The sequence below is a fragment of the Orycteropus afer genome, unplaced genomic scaffold, assembly GCF_000298275.1.
Source record: "Orycteropus afer afer isolate SDZICR_OR568_19922 unplaced genomic scaffold, OryAfe1.0 scaffold00440, whole genome shotgun sequence".
Taxonomy (NCBI): Eukaryota; Metazoa; Chordata; class Mammalia; order Tubulidentata; family Orycteropodidae; genus Orycteropus; species Orycteropus afer.
This window is the reverse complement of record NW_006922027.1, coordinates 1,734,527-1,754,085: the sequence shown is the minus strand read 5'-3', so window position 1 is coordinate 1,754,085 and position 19,559 is coordinate 1,734,527. Positions and strand designations below refer to the sequence as shown.

General features: G+C 47.3%; 2 protein-coding genes across 2 annotated transcripts in view; one reads left to right on the top strand and one right to left on the bottom strand.

Annotated features, from left to right (window-relative positions):
* The window catches only part of ABHD12 (abhydrolase domain containing 12, lysophospholipase), a 225,537-nt gene extending 219,184 nt beyond the window's left edge, over positions 1 to 6,353 (top strand). The window contains exons 12-13 of the mRNA XM_007954185.2: positions 4,559 to 4,686; positions 6,314 to 6,353. Coding sequence (XP_007952376.1) covers positions 4,559 to 4,686; positions 6,314 to 6,353 — 168 coding nt within the window. The remainder of the gene's footprint in view (positions 1 to 4,558; positions 4,687 to 6,313) is intronic.
* Positions 6,354 to 11,274: 4,921 nt separating this feature from the next.
* The window catches only part of PYGB (glycogen phosphorylase B), a 143,856-nt gene continuing 135,571 nt past the window's right edge, over positions 11,275 to 19,559 (bottom strand). Inside the window, exons 16-20 of the mRNA XM_007954176.2 lie at positions 19,365 to 19,506; positions 15,436 to 15,643; positions 13,792 to 13,926; positions 12,158 to 12,224; positions 11,275 to 11,427 (exon numbers count right to left, since the gene is read on the bottom strand). Of these exons, the coding sequence (XP_007952367.1) occupies positions 11,275 to 11,427; positions 12,158 to 12,224; positions 13,792 to 13,926; positions 15,436 to 15,643; positions 19,365 to 19,506 (705 nt within the window). The remainder of the gene's footprint in view (positions 11,428 to 12,157; positions 12,225 to 13,791; positions 13,927 to 15,435; positions 15,644 to 19,364; positions 19,507 to 19,559) is intronic.

The window sequence follows — 19,559 nt, the reverse complement described above, 5'->3', positions numbered from 1 at the left end:
CCAGTTTTTACATGTATATGAGGTGATTGAAAATACCATGGCTAGGGCACACTTTAGTGTTCAAAGTGACATCTTTGCTCTTTAACACTTTAAAGAGGTTTTTTGCAGCAGATTTACCAGTGCAATACAACATCTGTTTTCTTGACTGGTGCCTCCATGGATGTTAACTGTGGATCCAAGTAATATAAAATCTTTGACAACTTCAATCTTTTCTCTATTTATCATGATGCTGCTTATTGTTCCAGTTTTCAGTCACTGGTGTTCAGTACGTCAAATCTGTTTTTCAGATGGTCTTTAAATTCAGGTGAGATATAATCATAAGGTCATATTTTGGCTCTCATGGACTTGTTTTAATTTTCTTCAGCTTCAGCTTGAACTTGCATATGAGCAGTTGATGGTCTGTTCCACAATCAGCTTCTTGCCTTGTTTTGGCTGAAGATACTGAGCTTCTCCATCACCTCTTTCCACAGATATAGTCGATCTCATTCCTGTGAATTCCATCTGGTGAGGTCCATGTGTATGGCTGCGGTTTATGTTGTTGAAAAAGGTATTTGTAATGAGTAAGTCATTGGTCTTGCAAAATTCTGTCATGTGATCTCCAGTGTCATTTCTATTACCAAGGCCATATTTTTCAACTACTAGTGATTCTTCTTTGTTTCCAACTTTTGCATTCCAGTCACCAGTAATAGCAATACATCTTGATTGCATATTTGGTCAGTTTCAGACTGCAGTAGTTGGTAAAAACCTTTGATTTCCTTGTCTTTGGCTTTAGTGGTTGGTGCATAAATTTGAATAGTAATGTTAACTGGTCTTCTTTGTAGGCATATGGATATTATCCTATCACTGACACCACTGTACTTCAGGAAAGCTCTTGAAACATTCTTTGTGATGATGAACACAACACTATTCCTCTTCAATTTGTCATTTCTGGCATAGTAGATCATATAATTGTCTGATTCAAAATGGCCAATACTAGTCCATTTCAGCTCACCAATGCCTAGGATATCAATATTTATGCCTTCCATTTCATTTTTTACAACTTCCAGTTTCCCTACATTCATACTTTGTATATTCCATGTTTCCATTATAATGAATGTTTGCAGCTGTTTCTTCCCATTTTGAGTCGTGCCACATCAGCAAATGGAAATCCATGTCATTAAGGTCCACTCTACTTTGAGGAGGAGCTCTGGTAGCATAGTGGCTAAAGCACTTGACTGCTAACCAGAAGGCTGGCGGTTCAAACCCACCAGTCACTCCTCAGAAGGAAGGTTGGGCAATCCTACTTCTGTAGTGATACTGCCTCGGAAACCCAAGGAGGGGTCGCTATGAGTCGGGGCTGACTCGACAGCACATAACAACAACAACAACTACTTTGAGGAGGCAGCTCTTCCCCCCGTTGTATTTTGAGTGCCTTCTGACTTGAGGGACTTATCTTCCAGCACTATATCAGATAATGTTTTAGGGCTATTCATAAAGTTTTCCAGTAATAGACAGTGTTTCACTGCTATTTGTAAGGTGTTCACTGGCCAGTTCTTTGAGAAGTAGATGGCTCCTTCCTTCTTCCAGTCTATCTTAGTTTGGAAGCTCCACTGTAACCTATCCAGCATGAGTGACCCTGCTGGTATTTGAAAAACCAGTGGCATAGCCTCCAGCCTCACAGCAACATGGAAGCCATCACAGTACGACAAACTGACAGGGAAGTCTGTGGGCCTAGCCTTTGCTTTGCTGAATCTGCTAAAACTTTGCTGCCAGAAGTATATTTTCCCAGGACACAGGGAGATCGAAAAACTATAGTCATCAGTATGGATTACAGCTCAACATAAAATTCCTCACAACTGGACAAATAAGCAACATTACAATAAATGAAGAAAAGATTAAAGTTACCAAAGATTTCATTTTACTTGGATCCATACTCAACACTCATGGAAGCAGCAGTCAAGAAATCAGACACTGAAATATGTACATCCATGTTCATTGCAGCACTGTTCACAATAGCAAAGAGATGGAAACAACCTAAGTGACAATCAACATATGAATAGATAAACTACGGTACATACACACAACAGAATACTGTTCACACTAAAGAACAATGAAGAATCAGTGAAACACCTCATAACTTGGAGAACATTATGCTGAGTTAAATAAGTTAATTACAGATGGACAAATATTGTATGAGTCCACTATTATAAAAAGTCAAGGAAAGGTTTACACATAGAAGGAAACTTTCTTTGTTGGTTACCAGGGATAGAAGAGGAGTGGAGAGAAAATTGCTAGATAGGTAAGAGTGAAGCATTGATTTGGGTGAAGGGAAAGGCCTTATACCAAAAGCAAATGACCAGCACAATAACACTAAGGAAAAGGAAGACATGGAGAAGTGCACAAGAGGTACAAACAACAAAGGCAAACACTTTCACATATAGAGTACCACATTATCAGTAATAAGAAATAATGTATAGGTGGATACATAGGTAGGCAGGCCAAATGATCAGGTATGGGTAAGCAAAATATAATATTGCCATGACCATATATAAGTTTGGCAGATGATATTTCCACATATGTATTTGTATGTGTTACAAGAATGTCCATATATATAACAGAACTAAAATGGTGAAAAGTTATGGTAGTTTCTTAGCCACAACCAAACACCATGAGCAAGTGAGTTGCTGGGCCCACAAGCTCAGGACCATGGTAATGGGGGATGTCAAGCTCAGCTGGCATAACATACTACACAAAAACATTGTTCTACATCCTACTTTGATGAGTAGCAACTGGGGTCTTAAAAGCTTGTGAGTGGCCATCTAAGATGCAATAGTTGGTCTCTTCTTGTCCGGAGCAAAGAAAAATAAAGAAAATCAAAGATGCATGGAAACAGTTAGTCCAAGGGACTAGTGGACCACGTGAACCTCAGCCTACATGACCCTGAGACCGGAAGAACTAGATGGTGCCAGGCTGCCACTGTTAACTACTCAGAAAAGGATCAAAATAGGAGATCCTGGATAGATTGGGAGATAAATGTAGAACAAAATTCAAAATCATAAAAACCAGGCTTCTTGGTCTGACAGAGACAGGTAAAACCCCTGAATATGGCCCCTACTCACCCTTCAGGCCTGGAATTGAACTCAATCCCATGGCATAAATTCCAGCCAAACATTTATCCCAGGTAGGTATCCTCCTTAGAACAATCAACCATGGGAGATCAGAGGGGCAGCATTTGCACAGGGAGATAGCTCAGAGGGCAGGAATGCACAGAAAAGGACAAAGAGAAAAGATAACCACAGGAAGTAGGAAAAGAGGTACTACATTATGGGGATTAAAATCAATGTCATGAAACAAAATGTGTATGGACTGTTCAATGGAAAATGAATTTGTAAACTTTCATGCAAAACAATAGAAAAAAAATCAGACATCGTATTGCACTGGGCAAATCTGCTGCAAAAGACCTCTTAAAGTATTAAATAGCAAAGATGTCACTTGGAAGACTAAGGCAGTCCTAACCCTACCCATGGTATTTGCAGTCACCTGCTGTGCATGTGAAAACTGGACAATGAATGAGGCAGACTGAAGATTTGATGCCTTTGAATTTTGTGATAACGAAGAATATTGAATAGATCCTGGACTGCCAGAAGAATGAACAAATCTGTTCTGTAGGGAGTGTAGCTGGAATGCTCCTTAGAAGCAAGAATGGCCAGACTTCACCTCTTGTACTTTGGTCATATTGTCAGAAGGGACCAGTTCCTGGAGAAGGATATAATGCTTGGTAAAGGTCAGAGAAAAGGAGGAAGACCCTTAATGAGATGGATTGACACAGTGGCTGCAACAGTGGGCTCAAGCATAACAAGAATTGTGAGGATGGCACAGGAGCAGTCATTTTGTTCTGTTGTACACAGGTTCACTATGAGGCAGAGCCGATTTGGTGGCACCTAACAACAACAGGACAATTAGGTTTATAACTGAGAATGGCGTGGGGGAGAGTACCACCTGGGACTTCAAGTGGTCAGGGGCAATGTTTAACCCTAGAGGGGCAGGGTTGGCCTTATCCTCAGATACAGCCCATGACACAGAGCACTTCTACATCAGAATGGGCTCCTCTTGAGCTCACAGGCATGACCATGTGATAGGGATTTGGGCATATAGATGAACATCCTAATAAATGCACAGTTCAGACCCATGCAGCACTCAGCAGAGAGGGGAGGGAGCTGAGGTAGGGACGAATGGTCAGCATCTGGCTGGCCTGAGACTGGAGCACCCAGATGTCTGAGCCCTTGCCCTTCTTCCCTTTCCCACACTGGTGCACTTTAGGGGTGCCTTTTGCACGGGGTTCCTTTACTTAAGTAAGGGAGCAGGCAACCTGGGAGCAGAGCATGAGGGCAGACAGTGTTGAGAAGCATCTGAGCTCCTGCCAGCACCCCTCCACAAGTTTCCCACATGATAGCATGTGGCAGGGGAGCTGGGCTATAATTTGGAGGTGCCATTCCCTGACTGGTCTCTTTTTAAAGAGCAGGATCTGCTTTAGGGTGCTTGTCTCTGGGCTCTGACCCCTCCCTGCCCATATCCCTAGCTCTACAACATCGCTGCACCATCTCGAAGCTTCCGAGACTTCAAAGTACAGTTTATTCCCTTTCACTCAGACCTTGGCTATAGGCACAAGTACATTTACAAGAGCCCTGAGCTTCCACGGATTCTAAGGTAAGATTCTCTCTTCTTATCCAGGCTTCATTGACCCAGGTTATCTAAGGCACTAGCTAAGGCCTGGCAGTGGGGGCTCATGGCCTAGAAAGTGGGGCAGAGGTCATCTGCTGAAATGTTTGGAGGGCCCTCAGTGAGAGCCTTTCACTTTCATCCAGAGGGGTTTGAAAGTGCTTCTCCCAGCCCCTGGACTAGCCATGACAGATAGGTCTGGTGGGCTTCCTGCTGTATAGGCACACCCAGACAGACACAGGTGTGCATGTGCAGACATGCCTACTTGTTCCCAGTTGCTTTTTGAGAAAAGCAGCAGCTGTGCTGTGCACTGGCTATAATCCAAGCCAGGTTGTAGTTTGGAAACCTGCTGGCCCATTGTGGACCCAGGTACAGAACACATGTATAATGGGTGAGGCCTTGGCCATGGTGGCAGGGAATGAGTTTAGAATAGACCAATTGCCTGCCTTTCCCCTCGCAAGGCCAAGCTTATGCCTGAGGAACCTTTGTGCTGGAGCTTCTCCCCAGCACTGCTCAGCTACTTGGCTGCACAAAGCCCTTTCAATGAGTTGTGGCTTCTGCAAAATCCTGTAACTTTCTGGTGCCGGGTCAGGGGGTAGGTAGTGAGATTTCCCCATCCCCAGGCTGCCATGGGGTGCTCAGCATGGGAGCCCTATGAAAATAGTAGTTGCTACCATGCTTAATGGCTGCTATGGCTGTCCTCTGTTCAACGGAGGCACATCCAGCACAATTACACTTAAACTGAGGCTCCTCTCTGCCTCTTTTTGGAAGTTTCAAGGGTAAAGCCAGTTCTCTCCTGAAGGTTTGGCCACGTGGACATGGGAGCCCCAGTGCTCTCTGATGGGACAGTAAGCTGACAGGGCATTGCTTTTTAGCTGTAATTTTCCCCATTATAAATGGATTGGGAGCTCTGGTAGCGTAGTGCCTAAGGCACTTGACTGGCTAACCAGAAGGCTGATGGTTCAAACCCACCAGCCACTGCCCGGAAGGAAGATGGGGCAATCTACTTCTGTAGTGATACTGCCTCAGAAACCCAAGGAGGGGTTGCTGTGAGTTGAGTCCGATTCCACGGCACATAACAACAACGACAGCAACATAAATGGATTGCATTACAGACTATTGAGACCATAATGTAGATCTAAGAAAGAGCTCTGGTAGCATAATAGGTAAGGCATTTGGCTGCTAACCAGAAAGTCAGCAGTTCAAACCCACTGGCTGGTCCACAGTAGGAATATAAGGCAATCTACTTCCATAATGATCTACAGCCTTGGAAACCCAATGGGAGTCACCATGACTCAGAACCAACTCGATTACAGTGGTTTGGTTTTTTTTTGGGGGGGGCGACGGTTGGTAGATCTAAGACAAGAAAAGTAGCCCATAGACTTAGCCTTTCTCCCTGTGTGTCAGGGTCTGACTCCGCTGGTGCTATCCAGTTCACATTGATCACTTTTGCAAGTAGGAGCCTGGCCCTATGGCATCCTTACCCTCCCTTGTGTGTGATCTCTGTGTGCCTCCACCTCCTTAGATGGGTTGTTTGAGAATGGAGGTGGTGGTACCTCTGGTTTGGTGGTGGTACCTGTTGTTTGGCTTATGGAATTGCCTTGCTCTGGTCTAGGGAGTTCCTGGGGAAATCGGAGCAGGAGCATCACCACTGAGGATTGGCTATGTAAAGGAAGCATGAAGACCTCTGCATTCCTCTCCCTTCCCTGGCTTGCTGGCATCCTGGGCCCTGGTGTGCCAGCATCAGCACTGCTCAGGAACTGACATGCAGATGGCGGAGGAAACCTAAGCTGGTACTGGGGGTGTGGGCCTCCATGGATGACGTGCGGGGGCAGGCATGTGGCCTTTTCCCTCTTGTTACCACTCAACTTGAGCCATTGTTGGGAAGGATTAATGACAGGAGTAGGTAGCTGCCACCACTGATCAACTTGTCAGGGTGCTTCCTGAGCAGGAATGGAAGGCTGGATGGGAGTGCAGGGCATCAGGGTAGGGTCTTAGGGCCCTGGCCTGAGCTTTCCTGGCCCAACCACAGAGAACAGGGATAAACTGGATTCTTTCTGCCCCTTCCCCACCCATGCATATGGACTCTGAGCCCCTACCCCACCCCTATTTTGCACAACCTGCTTGCCTCCCTTGGCTGTCGCCTTAAGCCCCCCTCCCCTTCATGGACCCTGCACATCCACCAGGCTGAAGGTCAAGCTGGTGACCTAATACTTCTGCATTCCTCCTGTCTGTCCATCTAACCTGGGCTTAGATTGAGCATTTATTTAAGAATAAAATTGTGGTGGTGGTCTGTCTGTTGTCTTTTCCATGAAACAAGAATGACCAATGATGTCTCCTGTCCCTTACACTACCCTGGCCCCTCTGCCCACAGCCTCTCCCTCAGTGCCTGGGGGACGCAGCAATGGCAGTAGCAGTTCTTGGGGCTTGTTCCCTTTCTTCTTCTTCCAACACCCTGAGGTCCCACAAAGAAGGGTGCTGAAGGTGGGCATTTCCTCACAGTGGGGTATGGCTATTCCCAACTGAGAGATAACATTTCCCTAAAATAAAGGTTTTAAGTTTAGCTTTTCACCTTCAAGCTCAGGAAAACCCATTCCTTAGACGTGTATGTTGGCTTTATGATTACTGTGTTTTGGCAGTCTACAGATACGTGTATGACAGGTCCCTGGCAACTTATAAGAATATGAGTCACTGGAGTGGGGGAACACTGTTTTTACCCAGTTTAGGATATGTGAAACAAATACTGGTTGTGTCTCATTAGGCTTTTTGTAAAACCCACATTCCATGCACTGCTGTTGTTTTCATCCACCACTGTGAAATCTCAGATGTATATAGCCGGCTCTGACACCTCCCAGAGACAGATCCCAGTTATCAGGTCAGTTTTACAAACCAGATGTTAGGTTACATCTCCTAACAATTCCCAAAGACCAGAGCAGGGTGTGGTTGTAATAAATGCCTGCTTTTTCAGTCTGTCTACAGCTGACTCATATCCATGTGGTATGTATGTTAAAGTCACATCTTCCCTTCTCAGATCTTCAGGGACTGGTTGTCCCTAGAGGCTAGCTGCCCTCCCCAGACCCTGGCTCTGGAATGTCCTAGTCTCAGACCAGACGTTCACCAGGGTAGAGCCAGGCCTGCTTATTTGCATGCCTGGCACAAGGTGCTGGATTATTGAGTTTTGTTTCTTGAAATTTTGTGTCCAGTGTGGTAGCTAGAACTGGCTGTTGGGCCCAAAGGCTGAAACAAACAGGACATGTCTTCTCTCTGAAGTATCAGGGAGCAACTGATGACAGGTGACTTCCCCCTTGAAGAGGCTTTTGTCATTTGTCTTCCTTCTACTGGACAGGGGCTTCCCTCCCACTCTTGCCAACTAACTATAGTCTCCAGTCTGCTCCCTGTCACTAGCTCAGCTGTGCATCATACTGCAGAACTGCCTGGGAGACACTGCCTCATCACCGGCATCCCATCAGCTCTGGCACTGTTCTGGCCCCTGCTAGCAGCTGCTTGTGTAACTACTCTCCACTGGAGATCTGAAGAGTCACTAAAATATGACTGTGTCGACCCAAGGACTGGGCATTGAAAGATGGTGAGGTCTAAGGCTTGGAGCCAGGACAGCCTTGCTCTGCCAGCTTGTTACCTCCTAGACTTAATATATGTGTCCATCTTTGAGGTTGGGGAACCAGTTCTCCATCCATCCCCACCACCTCAGATATTGTATCTTCACATCATCCCAGTTTCTGTTTCCCAGCACTTTGCCCTTACTGAATTCATCTGTTAACTTTTTGTCTGTGTAAGCTGCCTCAGATTTTTTTTTTGGGGGGGAAGGATGAGGCAGCGTATTAAAAAAAAATACACAAGTGGTCAGCAGTTTTTCTTTACAATTATTGGACCGGTAGGTTGATGCTGATGGGGCAGCCCCAGGGGGAAGTCCAGAGAGGACAGCTGCTGTGGCCCCCTGTCAGATCTTGAGACCAAAGCAAAACCCCACCCAAACCCCCAAGTCTGGGCTACTTAACTTTTACCTTGGTCCAGGGAACTAAGCTTAATTGTGGTGTTAGGCCACTTTGATGGAGTATAACATCAATTCATAGGGCAATAGATCAGTGCTTAAACAAAACGGGATGAGGAAGATGTGAGGACATTCTAAAGATGATATAGTAACCACATGGGGCTTCACAGCCATAGGATAAGGCTCTCAGGCACACAAACCCTAGGCCCAGGAACAGCAAAGTAGAGTCCCTAGGCTCCATCTTAGGACTCTGCCTGCTGCTAACTTCAGGGCTGTGCCAGCCCTCAAGGTCCAAGATGGGCTGTGCTTAAGGAAGAAGCCTCCCAGGTCACTGCCCCCAGCGAGACTTGCAGGCCAGCTGCTGACTGATCAATGGTGCCCTGCATCAGGCCCTTGGTTGGATGGGTCAGGCGGACCAACACAATTCACACCAGAAATCCAAACGCTTTCTTTTGATCCCCAGGTGACAGAATTCAACAAGTGCCTGGGTTTGATGATTAATTCTGACTACAGAAATGGCAGTGCAGGAGCACATGGCTTAGTCCTACATGCAGCTGAGAACTAATTTTCCATTCTTATCACAAAATGACGGGCTGTGATTGAGCCCAACTCCCTCCATACAAAAGAAGGAACTGGGGCCTGAAGCCCACTGACAAGGAACCAGCACGGACCTCTGGGCCCAGCATTACCTCATGCTTCCCTGCCAGGAACTGAGAGCTCCATGCTTGAGTCCTGCAGGAGGCTGGGCACCAATGAGCTTCCCATCATCCTAATACTGCCTATGTTGGCAGCTTTGCAGTTCTTGCAGGTCACTATAACCTCCAGGCAGTGCCCGTCCTTGCTCCCTGCTGCAAGAACCAGCATCTTCTGCTTGTCTTGAGAGATGGGCAGCAGAACATGCAAGCATTAAATTGCAGACACATGATTACCAGCAACAGACACAGATTTAATGAGTTTCTCATGGGGGTTAGTGACAGCAAATGGCTGCAGCAACAGTCTCACATACAGCTCCTCAGTGGGGTATAGGGCACATGGGCCAACTGGGTAATGTCAGGCATGGCCACAGCCAGAACTTGGTCACTACCCCCAAAACACAAAGGGGCTCTGGTGAACCACAGCACACAGAGTCAGGAGACCCTCTTCTCACACAGTCCTCACAGGTAGTCTCAGGAAAGGTACACTGTCCTGGCAGAGCTGAATAAGCTCCCCTTGTAGGCCTACTTGGTCCCTTCTCCAAGAAAGGTTGTGTGCACTGTGTGACCTGCTGGACACACAGCACCAGAAAGGGCAGGCAGTCCTGGTGTGGGGACAGTGGCACTGGCCAGCCTCCAGCCAGGTTAAAAACACACCGAACGCAGCCTCCTTTGGTCATCAGAATTAAAAAGTACAATTTTTAGTGACTAAATAAAGACATGTCTTCAGCTAGTTTCATTTCCTTATGATGTTAACTTTTCTTCTATAAAAGTAAAACGAAGCTAACCTTGCATTCACAATCTGCACTGAATGCCTGAAAGACTTGCCCCTAACATCTACCCCTAGTCATCGTACACATCCCTTATCAGCATTGGCCCTGATCCCCATGTGGCTGCAATCCTTATACCTGGGGCACACAATGCCCTGCAGCACAGTGATGACTGTTGGACTCACCCCACTGCAGAGAACAAGAGCCCTGGACAGGAGCTGAGAGCAGGTGTGGGGAGAGGGGGGACTGCTCTTTCTCAATTCCAGATGTCCTTTCCTCCCATCCCTGATTCACTGTAATGACAACCAAGTCCCACTCTGACCAAGTCAAGGCACCAGGCCATGGCAAGGAAGCCTGCAGACATGGTGCAGGAGGCCACTCCAGCCACCTTCAGAGACCTTCCACACATGGGTCATCTCTGCCTTCACATCTGTCCCAATTGAAATTTTTTTGCTAAATAACTACCTTTTAAACTGTAAAGTTTACAGTTTCTAATGCCTCTTCACATAAACTTAACTATAAATTTAACCACTAGCCTTGTTGCAAAAAGGAAAATAGTTTGGAAACCATTAAAAAAAAAAAAGTCTTAAAGGATGACATGATACAGGATCTGTAGTTTGCTCCATAACAGTGTAAAGGCATCCAAACATATTCCCTCCCAGAAGCTGACACTGTGGTGAGGAAATGGTATTGGTTATAGTCTCTTAGTCTAGAGGCTTAAAATCTAAGGCAATCAAGCTCAAGCTCAGAAAAGTGCAGGGTTCCTGGAGAAACCACAGCCACATTCTGACATTCCCTTTTGCTAGTAACTCACAAGAACTCCACATACCTCTCCATCTTTACCCTACCCCCTTAGAACCCACAGCCCTTCCAGGAAACAGCAGTGAGAAAAGCAAGGACCACTAGCTGCTGGCAAAGTGCTGGGAATCTCACATGAGGTGCTGCACGATCAAAGAAACTGTAGCCCAGGAGGGATGGGGGCCCTTGAGTGCATGGAGTCTATTAGTAGATGAGGCCTGTAAATAGACAGGGACCATGAGTAAACAGGGCCTGGGAATGAACGGGAGCTGTGAGTGGACAGAGCTTGTGATGGGGACCCAGGAACCTAGTCCCGGGGGATGTTGGGTGGGGGGATCTTCAGGTCCGAGGGCTCTGTACCCCAGATGTCCTGGGCATACTCTGTGATGGTCCGGTCACTAGAGAATTTGCCTGAGCAGGCAATGTTCCAGATGACCTTCTTAGTCCACTCCTTAGGGTTCTGTGGAGAGGGTAAGAAGACACTGATTAATCTTTGGCATTATGAGACCAAGGGCATGTAAGGTTGTCTGCATTTCCACAATTGTATGACCATGCCTGCCACACAGAGTTCTCACTGTTCAATGACTGGCCAGATTCTGCTGGTGCCCTGTCCATAGCTCCTATCCTCTATGCTCTCCCCATTGCACTCTCTGGGCCAGACTCCTCAGGCCTCACCAGTTATCTGTAGCCCTCATATCAGTGGCATGCCTTGAGCTCCTGGCATTCCTGTGGTTTGTTCTACTAATCAGACTGGCTTAGGAAAGGAGTTTGTTCCTCCAACCCTCTGGAGCTCAGCAGGCAAACACCATCTTGCTGTCACTCATGCTCTAGACTGGTGGCTACTCTGGGGCCAATGGAAATGCATGATACTACAAGGGACGTAGTGCCTGGTGCCAATACTGGCCACTCCAAGTCACAGCGTATCAGCTGTGGAGCTCTTAAGATGGGATGGGATGTATCACAGACTGACAAGGAGGATCAGGATGCATGAGGACTATAGGCATAGCATAACAGGGAGCCATGCCTGTGTCTATGACATGCTCAGAGCATGCTGAGCCCCAGACCACTCACTGCTCTGGGGTCACAGATTGAAATGGGTCTTCCCCAAGAGGGCCCACCAAAGGATGCAGGACAAGGGCCCTACCAGCTACTGTCCCCCAGGACACCTCCCACAGGACCAGGGATGTTACCTGGTACAACTGGTCCACCTTTGCCTGACACTCGATGTAGGCCTCATAGTCTGCAAACACCTTGAACCTGCAGCATGAGAGGAGGCTATGTACCAGTTAGGGGCCAGGGGTGGGGTAGGGAACAGGGCAGCTACCATAACATGGTGCAGCAAGAACAGCCAGCAGGGGCTCCCAGGCCACAGATGGGAGCAGGAGGCAGGAACATGAAGCCTGCCACACTGTGTCTGGCCAGCCTGGGCCAGGCCCACCTGGCCAAGGGAGCTTTTCTGTAAGTAATACTTACGCCTTAGGAAGGCAAATTAAGAAAAAAATTAAACCTACCTTGCCCCAACACTCCTTTAATAAGTACACACTACAAAACCCTCCATCTGCTTCAGTGACAGCCACATGTAGCAACATTCCTGCATGCTAGTCTGCCTTCTGTGAATATCAGGTTAAGGCTGAGGCACCACCCTCAAGTCTACCTGGGCTGAGCACTAGTAACACAGGAAAGACTGCATTTCTGGGTGTTCTAGACAAAATGCAGGCTTTATGAAGATAGAAATATACTTTGTTTACTGTTGAGTCAGAAATACCATTCATAAAATTGTTTCAAGTCCTTCCTTCAGCACAGACTTCAGCCAAGGTCAAGCCTCTAAACCAAGCACGTGTATGTATATGTGTATGTATGTGTGCATGCATGCAAGTGTGTATATATGTGCATCCATGTGTATGTGTATATATACGTGTGTGAGTGTGTTTGGGGTATGTGTAGTTATCTGATCAGACTGAAGCCAGCTAATAAAAAAAGCATCAGAAAAGCAATAGACCACGATGATGGTAGCACAAAGTGATGAATGTGAGTAATGTCACCAAATTGTACACTTTAAAATAACTGAAATGGCTTAACATTTTGTTATATATATATCTTACTACAGTAAAATAAATTTTTAAAAAAGCAATAAAGCAGTGGTCAAAAACTAAACCAGAAGAAACTGAAAGTAGAAAAGAGGTTGCTTATTAGCATGTACTTGATTTAACTTTTAGCTGAGAGTGGAGTAAAGAGCTGTCTTAGACAGCAAAATGGCACCACCAGTGTTTTAGAAATTAGTCATTTCTAATGATAAACACCTTTACCCTGTTTACAGTGTCTTAAGACACTAACTGCATTATAATGTTACCATCAGGTTAGTTCTACTTTACCACATAAAGTGGGCCATCACGTGAAGTTTGCACATCACTTGTCACCCTCTCCAGCCCACTTCCCAAAGGTTTCCTGAGAGCCTTCATGTCCACCCTCTTAGGGACCAGTGCTTATGTTCACTGACACACTCCCAATCTGAGGCCTGTGTAGGACCCCAGGCAGTATCATCGTGACATCACCTGTGCCCCATCACACTGATTGCCCAGGTTAGCCAACAACTTCCCACTGCCCCATATAGCCATGGTCACAGACACGGCACCAAGGCCACTGTCAGTTCCAGCACTGGTTTAGCTGTAGCCTTGCCTAATGGCTGTGAGTCTGCCCAATCAGGGTAGGCTAACGAAAAGAGGATCTCACAGTCACCTCCAAACTGGGCCCTTGGGGGGGACTTTATGCTACTATCAGTAGTGAGGGCCACACAGCAAAGGACAGTGAAGGGGCTGGCTCCCACCTGTCATGGTGCATCAGCATGTTGACAATGTCCCTGAAGCATTCGGGCTCCCTGGGAGAGAAGAACCCACTGCCAATCTGGTCTACTGCCTGCCTCAGCTCTGGGAGGCAGTCATAATACTCTCTGGCATTGTACCTGTGGAGGACCAGGTCACAAGTCAGTATCGGTGTCTCCCAAGCAGGAGTCCCCAGATGTTCCCCTAAGCTCAAGACCTGTGTTGCCTGGGACAACAGCCACTGGCAACAGGTCTAGGCTACTAGAATCATGATGTACTGTGAGTGCAAAATTAATGTCACCTGCTGTTCATGGTTTTTCAAAAAATGTGTTCCTAATAAAATGTACAATTCCTTGTGTGGTCCATGTGGTACTTCTGCTGCAGAGGGCTGCTCAAGACTGGCCTATGAAAGTGTGGGCAGTTTCAAATCCACTTCTGTGCCCACAGCCCTACCCCTAAAGCCCCAATGCATATAGCCTCATGCCTGAAGCCATATACTTGGACTCCCCACGTCCAGAGTCCCTGGACCTGCATCCCTACATCTGCATCCCCCACCCCTGCACTCCCTACTGACTCCCTGCCATGAGGGGAAGGGTTTGAGAAAAGCCCTTCAATTGGGACTATGAAAATGCAGAGGAAATACAGGCAAACAAGACAAGCAGGTTCACGCCATCAACTGAGGGGATGTGGACGGTGTATGTCCAGGGCCCAGGACAGAATGCAGTAAGAGCCTCAAGTCAGGAGTAGGGTATGGTGAGAAAGGGGCGCAGGGCACAGCTCTTTAGGTGTCTTTAGGTGACATTTACATTTCACCTGGCTGGTGTCCAAGGCCTCATCAGTTCCCTCAAGTGTGTAGGCAATTAGATAATACTGCCTTTTCTTTTCAACTATCACTCAAAATTAGACAAGGCCAGGCTCCTCAAGGACAAAGTTGTGAAGCACAGGGAACATGAGGAGCCATTACAGGTCCAGGAGGCTGGGAAGACTCGCAGTATGGCCTCGACTGGGCTCCTGGCTCAGAAGATGATGATACTGGAGGAGGGAAGCAGGACTGTGGTTAACAATGATGTGGCAAGTTGGTGTCTTAGTCCCAGTAGAGGTGCAAGTGATGCAAGGCACAAAGAACAGGGAGATAAGAGGGCAGCACAAGGACCCTCTGCAACTTCTCTGTAAATGTTATTTACTTAAAAAAAAAAAAAAAAAAAGTTATTTAAAAAGGCCGGGGACCCTCAGCAGCAAGTAAGCCCAAATTTCCCAAGTCAGATAAGCATTCTTGGGTCAGAGGTAGGCCCTGACTTTGACTATAGAGATGGGTATCATCCTTTCTAGGCAATGAAGGGGACATGGGAGCCATCTGCCCTATGCTGTGTCCCTGGCCACCCTGCTGGGAGGGAACTTGTCTCTTCCAGTGACCAAGGGGATGAGAGGTACTATATGTGCTTCACTGGATGAGTCCTGTTTTAGTAACCCAGTCTGAGTTAACTGTCAAAAAAGCACGAGAGTAGCCACATCTGAAGCCAGCCTGAAATGGCCAGCCATCCCTGCACAATGCCCCCCTCCTCCCACAGCACACCTGGACAAGCATCTTCCAAAGGCCCCACCCCACTCTCTCATGCCCACAGGCCCAGGAAGGGACAGCAGGCACACACCCTTTCTGGTCCAGTGCCTCCACTTCCTCTACTCGCATGCCAAAGATGAAGAGGTTCTCTTCTCCTGCCTCCTCAGCCATCTCCACATTGGCACCGTCCATGGTCCCGATGGTCAGAGCCCCGTTGAGCATAAACTTCATATTGCCCGTGCCTGAGGCCTCAGTCCCTGCAGTGGAGATCTGCTGCGACAGGTCTGCAGAAGGAATCACTGGAGCAAGCACAGGAGGGTGGTCAGCTACTTGTACCTCTTCATGTGTCCTGAGGTGCTGCCCTGCTCTAGAAGCTACAGCAAAGGTCCCTCTTCCCAGTGCAGAAAGAAAGATGTGTCTCAGACAGATGCCCTAGGGCAGGGCCTCCATTCCTGTTCCTCTGTCCCTCTTTACCTCCCAAAACAAGCAGCCACCACAAGATGCATGGTACTGGTGTGCTATCAGGCTCTCCCCAGGAGTAAGCAAGAACTCTCCTAGGCACCATCCCCACACAATCCACACCCATTCCCGGATCAGAAACCAAGGGACTACAGCCTCCTCTCACACTCTGCAGGCTCCCTTTTTGATCCAAGGTAGCTGAGGAAAAGGGATCCAAAATAAAGCCTCCTATGGAGAAGCCTCCCAGATGGCAAAGGCCCTTTATTCTAGAAGCTTTCAGGGAGCATGGTCAAACCAAAATCTGGTAGGACATGTGGTCCTGGTCACTTGGTGTTATCATTGCTTCTCATCCTGATAACTGATAAATGATAACTTATGTCTCATTCATGAAGCTCCTATGAAACCAAAGAACTAGAAAGAGGATCCAAATATGCATGGGTATTACTCTGTAGGCCACACATGCTGGTGACTAAGATGGGGGTGTCCAGTGTTCTACATAAGCCACCAGCCACTGACACTATAACTCTTGTGCAGCAGTCATGCATGGCATCCTCCTGATGGCCCCTGGCTCCCTTGCTGGGCAGGTGGAAAGGGAGCTTTGGCTTTGCCCCCAGACTGGCCACCCCTTTCCAGGGACACAATGGCTGGACATGCTGCCCCACAGCACCCATAGATGACTGGGAAGCTCCATTGCTGTGTGGCTAGCCCAGAGGCTGGTGCTTGGAGCCAGCCTTCATCAAAAGGGGGCAAAGCATTAGAGAGATGCAAATCAGAACAACAATGAGGTACCATCTTGCTCCAGCACTAGAAGCAAAGGTCAACAAGACAGAAAATAACAAATGCTGGCAAGGTTGTGGAGAGATTGGGACTCTCATACACTGCTGGTGGGACTGTCAAATGGTACAACCACTGTGGAAAGCAGTATGGCAATTTCTTAAAAAGTTGGAAATACAAATACCATTTGACCCGGCCATTCCATTACTAGGTATATATCCTAAAGAAGTGTGAGCCATGACAAGAACAGATATATGCACACCCATGTTCATCATAGCACTATTTACAATAGCAAAAAGTTGGAAACAAACTAGGTGTCCATCAACTGAGGAATGGATAACCAAACTATGGTCCATACATACAATGGAATACTATGCAACCCTAAAGAATAACATAGAATCTGCAAAACACCGCATAATGTACACGAACTTAGAGGACATTATGGTAAGTAAAATAAGTCAGTCACAGAAGGACAAATATTGTATTAATCTGTTATTATAAAAGTCAAGGAAAGGTTTATCTATGGAAGGAAATTTTCTTTGTTGGTTACCAGGGGTAGGAGGGGAGGGGTGGGAACACTGTTAGACAGGTAGAGGTAAGTACTGATTTGGGTGAAGAGGAGGACAATGTACCAAATATGATTGATCAACATGGTGGCATTGAGGAAGAGAAACAGAGGTACATGGGAGGTGCAGACAACAAAGACATTGTGTGTGAAGGAAAACATGGGTATACTGGTGGATAGATGGGTAGACAAGTTGAACTATTAGGTATGTCTATGCAGCAAGTAGTGTATTCAAGACATGTATAGGGTTTGCAGAAAATAGTTCTACAAGTGTATTTGTATGTTCCATAAGAATTCCCAGAGGTATAGTAGAGCTGACAAGGGACAAGGCGGTAGTCTCTTCTTGGTCACAGCCAGCTACCCAGAGGGAGTGAGTAGTTGAACCCATGGGCTCGGGACCATCGTCGCAGGGGACATAAAGCTCAATTGGCATAACATACTACACAAAACATTGTTCCACCTCCTACTTTGGCAAGTAGCGACTGGGATCTTAAAAGGTTGCAAGCAGCCATCTAGATGCAATGATGGGTCTCTCCTTGTCCAGAGCAAAGAAGGATGAAGAAAAACAAAGATTCATGGAAACAATTAGTCCTCGCAACTAGTACACCATGAGATCCTCAGCCTATATGACTATGAGACCAGAAGGACTAGATGGTGCCCGGCTACCAATGTCAACCACTCGGAGAAGGATCTATGTAGGAGATCCTGGATAGAGAGGGAGAACAATGTGGAACAAAACTCAAAATCATTTGGAGAAAAAAAAAAAGGGGTGGGGTGAGGACCATATTTGCTGCTCTGATAGAGCCTGGTGGAACCACTGAGACTATGGCCCCTAGCTGCCCTTCAGGTGTGGAATTAAACCCACACCTGTGGCTTCCAGCCAAAAAGACAGGCATATGATTTGAACATTTACCTGAGGTGGATACCCTCCTTAGAGAGAACAATCATGGGAGAAAGAAGGGCTGCTTATGCACAGGGAGACAGTTCAGGGGGCAGGAGTGCATGGAGGGATGGACACAGGGAAGAGGTAACTATCAGGAGGAAGTGGGAGGGCAGCTGTTACACTGTGGTAAATTGTAGTCAATGTCATGAGACAACGTGTGTGTGAACTGCTGTATGGAAAGTGAATTTGCTCTGTAAACTTTCACCCACATCACAGTTAAAAAAAAAGGGGGGGGGGAGGTAAAGCCTGGCCCAGGAACAGCATAAGACCTAGGTTCTCCTGCCCTCCAGGTTGCAGAGCCCAATGGGAAAGAGGCCCAGCAAATACAAGAGACATGACCTTACCACTGTCTGGAGGCTGCCTGAGTAGGTCTTATCGGTTCTAAAGATGGTAGGAGTCAGCCAGCCCTAAGATGGGGTAGAATATCCCAGTTGAGAGGGCCTTGTAATACCCTGTACTTAATATTCAGCAAAGGAATAATCAACAGCACCAAAGTTCCTGCCCAGGTCCTGCCCAGCATGGTCCAAGTCCATCTCAGTGACCAATGCACCCAAGGCTGATTGACTGTCCAAAGGAACAGATTGGCATGATACAAGGCCTGGATGGACCTGTACATCCTCGATGAAGAACAGCCCAGGAAGCAGCATCAGTGGTGTCATTCTGCCTATCACACAGAGGCCTGGATGCCTTAACAGGAGGCCAACACAGGTAACCCAGGCTTAATCAAGCCCACCATTGGCTGGGCAAAACACTCTGCTGGCAGGACCTCAGAAATGGCCAGTTGAGAAGACTGTCTGAGTCAGACAGGTGTGCTCCAGGCCCCTCCTCAGGGTGGCAGCACAAGTCCTGGGCCCCCAGAACCGACCCCGATGTGGCAAGCACAGCCCTGAACTCCAGCTAGTGGGTACCAGCCTATAGCTGCATGCAGGAAAGGTCAGAGGCAAACGCTGGGCAGCATAAAAAAGCAATGCACCTAAGAAGCCAAGCCAGTGGCAGGAGAGACCTGGGGGTGGAGGCAGACAGGGAGTTGCATGCTTTCACTAGCCAAGTGCATGCTCCAGCAGCAGGAGGCAGGACGGAGTGACAATAAAATCAAGTGCAACACTGGGAAAGTGCAGAGGGGAGGGCATCTGGCTTGAGAACCATTCCATCTTTGGTACACATGGGTGCTTTGGCATGAGGGAGTACTTTCACCCAGCCTTGTTGTCCTGATGGGACCCCTCCAGCCACCTCATCCCCAGATAAGGCAGGCCCCGGTCCATGAATACCTTCCACATACCTTTCTCAGCCAAGGACACACGATAGTTCTCTAGGAAGATTACTCTGAGTCTGTCACCTATAATGGGGTCATGGTTGACAACATTGCCGATGGATGTGACCAGCTTGATGATCAATTTGGCTATGTGGTAACCAGGTGCCGCCTGGAAGAGGAGGTCAGAAAAGGGCACTGAGGATCTGCATAGTCATCAGGGGT